General features: G+C 43.8%; 1 protein-coding gene across 1 annotated transcript; it reads right to left on the bottom strand.

The window, feature by feature from the left end:
• Positions 1-3,842: 3,842 nt before the first annotated feature.
• On the bottom strand, positions 3,843-7,201 carry LOC147426759 (kinesin-like protein KIN-8A). Its single transcript, XM_086498801.1, has 8 exons — positions 6,624-7,201; positions 6,201-6,477; positions 6,069-6,119; positions 5,817-5,909; positions 5,497-5,736; positions 5,265-5,387; positions 4,222-5,184; positions 3,843-4,029 (listed from the first exon to the last, which is right to left on the bottom strand). Exons 1-8 carry the CDS (start codon positions 7,124-7,126, stop codon positions 3,988-3,990), a joined length of 2,292 nt encoding a protein of 763 aa, XP_086354927.1. The 5' UTR covers positions 7,127-7,201; the 3' UTR covers positions 3,843-3,987.
• Between the last annotated feature and the right edge of the window lie 2,689 nt (positions 7,202-9,890).

Raw genomic sequence — 9,890 nt, 5'->3', positions numbered from 1 at the left:
ATGAAACATCTGCAATTGCAAACATGTTACTGTAATTTGCCGCATGCCTGGCATGCCGCACCTTTGTCAAAAACGGTGTGCCCTTCATAGTCTCGGTTGATGCACTTCTCCCTTGACTTCCCTCAATTCTCGGTTTCTTTGTTGAGTTTGGCCTTACCTTGGCCAAGTGTAATTCATACCGAGGCTCATGGCTTCCTTGTCATTTTTTCACGCCCCACTTGGCATGCCTTGCATGAGTTGTGGGTTCGAGTCTCCATGGTCGGGAACCGGCTTCTCATCGACGACAGGCTCTGTCCTTGGTGGTCGTATTGATGCCGACTATCCTCGACTGTACGCTCGTGCATGAGAATCGGAAAAAGCGTTAAGAACAGAAAAAAAAAATTGCAACTGAGAAAAAGTCTACAACTCATGGCGCTCGTGGCGATTGCGACAATGTCGACGGCGCTCGTTTGAAATGGGGGGTGTGTAAGCCCCTTGATACCTTTGAAGGGTGGCCACCCTTTGACTGTGGGCGGCCTGCAAATGGAAAACGAAAGAAGAAAAAAAATCCTTAAGCAGCGTGGCAGCCTCAGGCGCGGGTAGCAGACGAGGGGCAACGCGGTGTGGTGCTCGCCAGGCTACGGACCTATGACGCGAATCGTCTGGCATGGCGGCGAGCACCGTTCAAGCCCACCCTCGCGACAATTGGTGCAAGTTGGAATTCTTTCCCCCCTCGCCGCAAGCGGCCTTGCACACAGGCCTTGACCTTCGACCTCCTCGTTGTCTGCTAAGCGGCCTTGCTCGCGCAGTTCTGCCGTGTCTTCTTCTTCTCCCCATGCAAGACATGCAAAAAGGTCCCCAAACGTGAGGACCACGCCCTCCATAACCAGAGAGAGAGAGAGAGAGAGAGAGAGAGAGAGAGAGAGAGAGAGAGAGATGCAAGAAACCATGCAAGGCCCTTCCTCCATAGCTCCCTCTTCCACCAAGCTCTGATACCAATGTAAAGCCCAAAGCGAGACTGCCTGACTTGGATTCATCGCCCCAACCTCCCTTATATAGCCCTTGCTAGCTACTGAATCCCATGTTCCACACTGGCAGCTGGACACTTACTAGCCTCTATATATATATATATATATATATATATAGAGAGAGAGAGAGAGAGAGAGAGAGAGAGAGAGAGAGAGAGAGAGAGAGAGAGAGAGAGACACACATAGATATAGATATATGACGTTTTAAATCCCTTTTTACCTCTAAACCTCCTCTAGCTCAATTGGAGTGTCAAAGTATGAAATTTGAGCTTGAATTGACTAGATTCCGATGCTCAAACAAGAGTTAGTAGATTTTAAGTCTTCTTGTAAACAATTTCAGGATTTTCCACTAACATCAGTTACGTTTTAACGAAAATAAGTTCTTGCACTTATATATAGCATGCACTAGATGTGCACAATGTGATTTCGTGCTCATGCATGCTTGCAAGTGTGTCAAAATGCTCACCTTGAAGAATACAAAAACATAACATCCCCAACATAGAGAAGCACAACATTGGAGCCTCTGACTCACGAGTGGGTGGTTGGAGCTTTATTATATGCTTTTCAAACTAGAATGAGTCCACCCTGACCGTTTGCCACACTAGTCACAACCTTAGGTAGTAGATGGACTTGCAAGGTTGTGTTGTGCATGGACAGAAAAAATCGTGCCTTGTGCACGGCCTTGTAATGTGGTCCTATGTATCCACACACATTTAATGCATTAAAAGAAAAAGAAGCTATGTGAGAGGTGGGTGTCGATTCTTCGCTTAAAATTTGATTTGGATTGAGAAGGTTGTTACGGGATCAACTACTTTCCGATGGAAATGGCATGCCCCCTTCTAGGCGAGACGCAAAGAGACTATTGATCTCAGTTGGCTTGGACTACACCAAGGTTCATGCGTGCCCAAATGATTGCATTCTGTTCCGCAATGAATTCGCAGATTGTTTTGCATGTCCCAAGTGCGAAGCAATACGATACACACCAAATCTACTTTAATTGACAAAAAAGTTAACTACAGGTTAACTTCATTCTTTTATTGAATATGAATAAAGATTCAATGAATGTTATCTCACTATAGACTCCACCACACACTATGTACTCCTGTTTCTCACTACATATGAAGATGCTTCAACGCTGAGCCAAAGTGCTTAATAAACTCAAATTCAGAGGCCAAAGTGCTCAAAAACTTAGGTGCCAAAGTGCTCAAAAACTTAGGTTTAGTGTAATCCCACTCACAATTTTGAGATCTACCTCTACATTTTAAATTTCAAGGTGAGAAAACCTATAAAATTTAGTGTAAAAACTTGAAATTTAGTCAATTTTACCTCTATTATTTCCAATATATTGGTTTTCCAAGATTTTGGAAAAAATAATTTTTTACGAGCACTAGTTGCCGACGGGCATGTTTAAACAGAAAGTATGAGCAGATGCAACAGCAAATGATGCGCTCAACTGGGTTTAAACTCCTAACGCACTTAAACAACCTTTGAAAGTGCTTAGTCTAATTAAATTTGAAGCAAAAGTTGGGTAGTTTTCTTCTCTATGCGTTAAAGAGGTAGAAATGGTATTAGAGATGGAAAAATTGATTGAATATTTGCAGATCTTGCAACCATTTAGATGTCAATATGCAAGCATTATGAGACACGGTAATATGCAAGCAATAGAAAACACTTTGGCACTTTGTTTGCCAAGATATGCAAGCAATAGAAAACACTTTGGCACTTTGCTTGCCAAGTTCTCCACAAGTAGGACATCACACCACCACCTTCTTCTTCTTCCACACCAAGCGTATGCATGGTCGCACTGCCCTAGGAAACTACATTCGTATGGAGAGCAGCAAAGCTCTCCATACGAGTACTTGGCAAGCATAGTGCCATGCCATAGCCTTGCAAGCAATAGAAAACACTATAGCAATTTGCATGCCCTCTTAAGAAATCAGAATGCTCTACTGAAAATAGAATGTCATTGTCCATTATGAATAGAAACTAGTTCTACATCTTGAAGCTCATATATTGACTTAACTTTGCTCTTAAATCCTTCACAACCAATAAAAACAAATTCTTGTTAAGCTTAACAATCTCAGGATGATTCTGATGAGAGGTATATTCTATCTTCATGTGATGAAGCTTCCATAAATGTTTGAGAGGAGGGCACGAGGATTAATGAATGTTGCTGGCTAGTTCATCTTAATCAACTTACATTTTTGCTGATCAAAAAATGGAGGTATGATAAGTAATGTTGCTTGCACAATTTCATGTTGCATTGTTATAATAAAAAAAAGTCTATACAACAATTTCTGATATAGACAACTCAAATAGACGTGACCAAGTTAGGAGGATATAGAGAAAGTATGTCCTGTTATGGGAATTGTTGTAGCTAGCTGCAGTGTAGATAAGGGCATTAAACCGAATTCACCGTACTTCAAAATTCCACTCATATCTTGAAACGGTACTAAAAGTGTACATATCTATCCTGCCACACTCCTCTAGTCATTGCGTGGCACGGAAGAATATGGAAAAACTATGTGTGGCATGTGCTCAACTCTGCCACATGTGACATGTCTTAGAAGTGGGCATGTACCTCATTTGAAAGCTAAACAAAAGCAAGTGCTTTCATAGTACTCCTTTTCACCGTTGTTACTCTGTTAACTGGTTTTGCCTCTCGAACACATTCAATTTGTGCTAGCAATGGTGCAAATTATGAGGAAGATGATACCCAACATGCATCCCAAAGACTTCTAAAAGTTTTGTAGTATTCAATCACAAAGAGAATCATCACCACGGCTTGCTGCTGTGATGACATTTTGTTAAGGAAAGAATTTGCGAAAAATGGTAAATCTACAAGCCATATATAATGAATTGAATTTTGGGCAAACATACAGAAGTTGACAGTTCACCAGGTTATACCTTAAGTGACTGCATTTATTACAGCCTCTGCAACTAAATGAATCTATTTGTATCAAAGAAAAACACCTTGTTGTTACTGAAGTAGACAGCGACGCCCACCACCCAAGAAACCCGGCTGTGCAAAGACCAGCAAAGACAAATGAGAAACGATACTACATTGTTCAAATTTTGTATGCGCGCAGGACCTCTACAAGCATTTGCACACATCTCTATCTATGAATGGATATGAGATATGATGATGTATGATGCCATATGTATGTGGTGTTTTTGTATGATTTATATGCATTATAGTGAGTGAAATGCTTACTTGAAGAAGCATGGAGGGTGTGGCTGCGGTGTTGCTACGAGTACACCTTCCTACTGGTGCAGAGGGACTGTTGGCATTGGTGATGTCCCAGAAAGTTCTCTTCTTCATAGCTCCTTTGCTGGTGGTGGGTGTCTTTGGCAGTTGCACCGGAAGATGGGCAGGAGGCACTGGAATTTTGGAGAGCCGCCTTGTTGATTGCTGCTGTAATCGCTGTGATTGTGGCATTGCGGGCACTTGGTTTTCCTCTGTTTCTTGCAGCTTGCTCCGCCGTGTTTTAACAGTACTAGTTGGCGTACTCGGCACAGCTGGCCTCTTCATGCCAGCTTGATGCACACTTCCTTTGCCCAGATTGGTGGAAATGGGTACTGCAGCCCCTCCCATCGTCATCCTTCTCGGAGCCCCTGCTACGCTTGCTCTGCGATTGCTTCTGCTAGCATCTAAATGTTCTGCCAAACTTCTAGTTCTTGATAGGGCTGCCGAAGGAGGAACTACATTTTCCACTCTCTCCTCTTCGGCAGCCTCCATCTTCTGTTTAAGGCTGCAAAGAGTACGAATAAAGTCGTCCTTGTGTCGAAGCTGCACACTATGATCTCTTTGAAGGGAAGATATGAAGGCTGCCAGTTTTGCCTCCCTCCCTTCCATCTCGCGGCAGGCAGACTCCTTTTCCTTCTCAAGGACGGTGACCTTCTTTCGCAAGACCTCCTCAACAGCCCTGCATTCATCATGCCTAGTAGCTTTCGACTCACTTACCGGAGTACGAAAGATGGGAGTGGGCATGGTAGCAGCAGGGGCGGGTGAGTGACGGGCAACCATAATGGCGCTGCTTTCCACAGACAGCAGCTTCTGCTGCAAGCGTGCCAGCTGCATACGAAGTTGCTGGTTTTCTTTCTGTACTTCAAGGAGAAGCTTTGCCTGCTCAGACTCGGACTCAGGCACCTGAACTTCTTCATTTGCCTCGCAAGCCTGCATATCAAAGTCCTAGTCTCAAACACCACCACATCTTTCAGGCAAAAAAAAAGGCACAAAATTGGACAAGGCGCGACCTTAGTGCGTATTTGCTTAGCTCTGTCAGCCCAATGCAGAGTATTTTGTGTCTCCCCAAAAGATAAGTTGCTAGGGCTAATGTTGGCTATCATGGATGTTTGACAAGCTCCTCCCAAAGAGTCCTGCACATTCAAGCTTACACTCAACCTCATAGCAAGGGATGTAACCAACCTCGTCGCAACATTCCATCACTTTCAGTAAGAATATAAACAGACTCGGAATGGAGCTGACCTTCAGCAACTGGGTAAGCTTGGAATTTCTGAAAGGGATGTGCCGCTTGCCTTCCACAAGTGCATTGATGCAGCTGCTTAGTGCAAGCAAGGATCTATTTATGTTGGCTCCTTCCAAAGATCTGATGGTGCGCTGGTCTGTTGCTAGCGCCCTCTCTGAGCCTGCCAAATCAATAAGAGAAAGCTTCCCAGTGCGACACACATAGTGGGATTCATGGTGAACTTTATACTCCACCGCAACCTGTAGCAGTCCATCCCTTGAGTCATTAAGGATACCATGATTTTTCTCTGATAGAGCTTTTATTTGTTGAAAGTCTTTACCTGCAAAATTGCATGTGAGCGTGAGGAAGTCTCGTTCACCCTTGTCGGCTCTGTTGTCCTATTTTGGTTGCCTTGGTGAAGCAGTGCCATAACCTGCCATAATCTCTCTCTCTCTCTCTCTCTCTCTCTCTCTCTCTCTCTCTCTCTCTCTCTCTCTCTCTCTCTCTCTCTCTCTCTCTCTCTCTCTCTCTCTCTCTCTCTCTCTCTCATATATAAATTCATGTGTCCGTTATTTCAATCATGCTAGTGTACCTCGTCTGCAGAGTATGCTTGATAATGTGTTAGTCCTGCCGCAACAGTGCCCTGAAAAGAAGCAACCCTACCTGATTAGAGAAGCACATGCTGCATACAGAGCCCAAAGAAAAAGGAGCATTACTGCTCAACCTGTTTGCTGTCTTCTCGTAGAATAAGGGGCCTTCCTGGCGACAACAGGTCGCGAACTGACTCGTTATACACCTCAAGATATGAGAGGCGAACTACATAGTCTCCTTCCCTGCTATGCTGCCTGAGCTTCGCAAAGAGATCTTTGAATGCGAGCACCATGACCCCAGGATTATGAGTGCTTCCTAACATTGTATGTGTCTTCCCTGCACCCGTAGCCCCATAGCAGAAGACGGACCCATTACGCCCTTGCAGGACACCCTCTACTAGATCTGCTGTACTGTGGCAGAAAAACAGAACCAGAACGCTCAGAGAGAAGCAAGAAACCCTAGAATGCACGAGAAGAACCATAATGCGGTGGCAAGCAGATAGAAGAAACCAAGACAGTCAAAGAGAAGAAAAAAACCCTAAAATGCGACCTCCTACCTGGTGTTGTAAACCTCCTGTTGTCCAGTTGCATCAGGGAAGGCTGCATCGAAGACGAAGTGCCGGCCCTTCAGCCTCTTTAGACGCAGGTAGTCTGTTTCAGAAGCGAATTCGGCAAGATAGACATCCTGCTTGTTGACAACTCGAACACAGCTGCGGGCACCTGCATCTTTCTCGCTCTTGGACAAGGGTCTCATCCTAACATACACCATGATACGGCCGCCCCGTGTGTAAGAGCCTGGCTCTCCTTCTTCCATCACCGTTTCAAGATCATCTCTCGGGGGCCGTTTCCTCATGTTGAGCTCTGTGTGTCCTCCAATACAGCCTGTGTCTCCATAGTCTGGAGGATTGGGAGCAGGCCTGGGGCAAGAGAGTGCAAGCTTGCTCATACTGCGCAGCCTTGAACCGCAGCCTGTATCGCCCTTCATCCAGCTCGAAATTCCATCATCCTCAACACGCCCAGCTCTGCGCTTTGCATTTTGGAGAGGCGAGCTCTGGTGCATTTCGTCTAATTTTTCTCTACTCGCAGCGCACACAGAAGACTCTTGTTTACTGTAAATTTTCAAATCAATTTTGCTTTCCAACGGTCAACTGAGTCCCCCACAATTTAGGCTGCTTACACACTGCAGGTGGACAACCCATTTTTTAAACGCTGGACCAATAGCATTGCACGCCGTCGAAGAAGCCCTTACACACCGAGAGCTGGACATCGCGCGCATGAGCTGAGTCATCTGCCAGCGCATGCCCATACTTCGAACGAAATCGGGCAGCCAGCCACAACTGTCCAAGGATGGGCACGCATGATGAGCACCAATCATTTGCAAGCATCCCTTTCCCGCTTATCGCGTTCGCGGTTTTCTACAGCATGCACATCATTTGAAAAGGAGGTGAGAGCGCATTGTTTTGCAGCCTACAAGAAGTACTGAGGGAGCCTTCGCCTCTCACCATTGCTGGCTCTTCATCTCTGCAGCCCTGACAGTCCAGGTATTTCAAGTTTATTTTGTGCATTTGACTCCTGCTTCAGTTAAAATAAGCTGGCTTGGTTTAATAAGGTTGCTTAAGTAGAAGTAGTTTTTCTATGCTGATGTGAGGTGCCACAATTTCAAAAATATGAATAACTTTTCACTAGTCTAAACATGGGAAATCGAATGTGTTTGTGAAGGTTATAGAATGTGAATGTGAAGATTATGAAAGGCTGAGAGTTTGTGGTACTCGGAAAGTCAAGGGGCAAATGCCATATAAAAGGGAATGATGTCGCATATAAAAGGGAATGATGTCACCGCATCATCATTGTGCTCCATTTTTCTTGTTCTAGTTCCTTTTCTGTGAATTCTTTGCGTTTTAATGTTCTCAAAGTGCAGGGAATAATCCCCAATGACATCTTAGGAGAAATTGGTAGATATTTTTATTTCAAGAGCCATTAGGAGATAGATAGGTAGATAGATCTTATCTTTCAAGAGCCAGTAGGATATAATAGATAGATAGATCTTATCTTTGAAGAGCCAATAGGATACAAATAGATAGAAGGTTTTATTTTCTGAGAGCCTTTCAGAGACAGATAGATAGATTTTTTCGAGTACGTCTCCACATTTTTGGAAAAAGAAGGAAAAACGTATGAATTGGAAGAATTGATGACTTTTAACCTTAGGCGAAAGTTGAATGGTATATGAAAAGATTAGAGACATTGGAAAGCCAAGAGTCTTTTCACAACCTTTTTAAGAGAGTGCTATGGAATTACTGCTTATGTTTTTCTCACATATGTTGTCTTTAGCATTTGCCTTTCCTTAGTGCTTTCCTTCCTCTAGGTATTGCATACATTTTAAATTTATTGCAAGTAGTAGTGCTTTTACTTTTTTAGAATAATGATGATGGTGTTGCTATGTCCCTTTCTTTCTTGATGGTCTTGATTTGAGTTTAGTCCCTATTGATCTTATATTGTTTTCTTAGAAAATGGATTCACAAAGTCCTTCTAGTTACTCCCAAGCGAGTCAGGATTGTGAGTTCACTCCTCTACTGTCCCAGTATTCTCAAAGCCCATACTCTCCTTCACTTGGTCAAGGTAGCTTTCCCATCTCCCCTTTTGGAGGATCTCCATTTGGCTTCAGGCCATTTCATCCACCCATACGACCAGCGACTCAACACATCGCAAAACGGAGTCCTTTTCCTTCACCTCCGCAGGCTGATACAACAACAATAACAATGGAGGGAGATACCAGCAAGGGCATAAATGGGGACGAAGGTAGGCTACCCAAATTGCCGGCCAAGCGAAGGATTCAAGCAGTAACAAGCGAAGTGGTACCAGTGATGAACACTACAAGCCGTGGAGGCAAAGGAAGAAAGAAGAATCAAGCCAACATGGCTAGTCCAGATGAGGGCAGCAAAGACAAGAAGGGGAGAGAGAACTGGAAGGATGCTTGGGTTGTGAAACTCATTCACATTCATGGCACTATGCACGATGACTTTGGGAAACCTCCCAAATAGGGTGTAGATCTTTGGTCAAAGGTTGCGACACAGCTTGCTTCGCTTTTTCCAGAATGTGACAAAGATGGCCAAGCTTGCAGGAAAAAATGGGGACGCTTTTATGATGCGTATAAGAAAGACAAAGCTCACAAGTCAGTGGGGCACATAGGCGAGATAACATTGCTAGAGTGATGTTTAAGGAGAGAGAGCGAAGAAATGCTGTTGCGGTTTTTGGAGACAATGATTCTGCTGACGAGAGTTTTGAGAGCGAGTAGCTCAACTATCTTTTATGTATTGGAGAGTCGAGGCTTGATTTGTATTGGAGAGTACTTGCTCATGTTTTGTTGTTAATGCTTTCGAGATTTGTCTTCACTCATGTTTTGTTGTTAATGCATTCGAGAATTGTTCTGATGAGTTGAATGTACAATTTTTATGTACTTGCTGGATAATGCTGTTGTTAACGCAGTTCTGTTGCAGGTCATCAAGTACAAATCCGTGCAGTGCTGTTTTGCAAGGTTATGTCTCCACTCATGATTTGTTGTTAATGCATTCGAGAATCATTTCGATGAGTCGACTGTACAATTTTTATTTGGCAGGTCGTTAAGTACAAATCAATGTCTTGTAGGTCTTGCAGTGGTTGTCTTGGTGGTCGTGAATGAACAATCAATTTGTCTTGTAGGTCGAATGTACGATTTTGTGTTGTGCATGGTTTAGTCTCTATGGTTTGCTGGTGTTTTGATTCGTTCTAGTCTTCAAAGAGTAATCTTGTTTTGCAACAACAGTCTTGTCATACTGGCGGAGCACTTT

Source organism: Adiantum capillus-veneris, chromosome 24 (genome assembly GCF_014529385.1).
Source record: "Adiantum capillus-veneris isolate H3 chromosome 24, ASM1452938v2, whole genome shotgun sequence".
In the NCBI taxonomy this organism is placed as follows: Eukaryota; Viridiplantae; Streptophyta; class Polypodiopsida; order Polypodiales; family Pteridaceae; genus Adiantum; species Adiantum capillus-veneris.
Note: the sequence above shows the minus strand (reverse complement) of the source record. Positions and strands in the feature narration are given on the sequence as shown.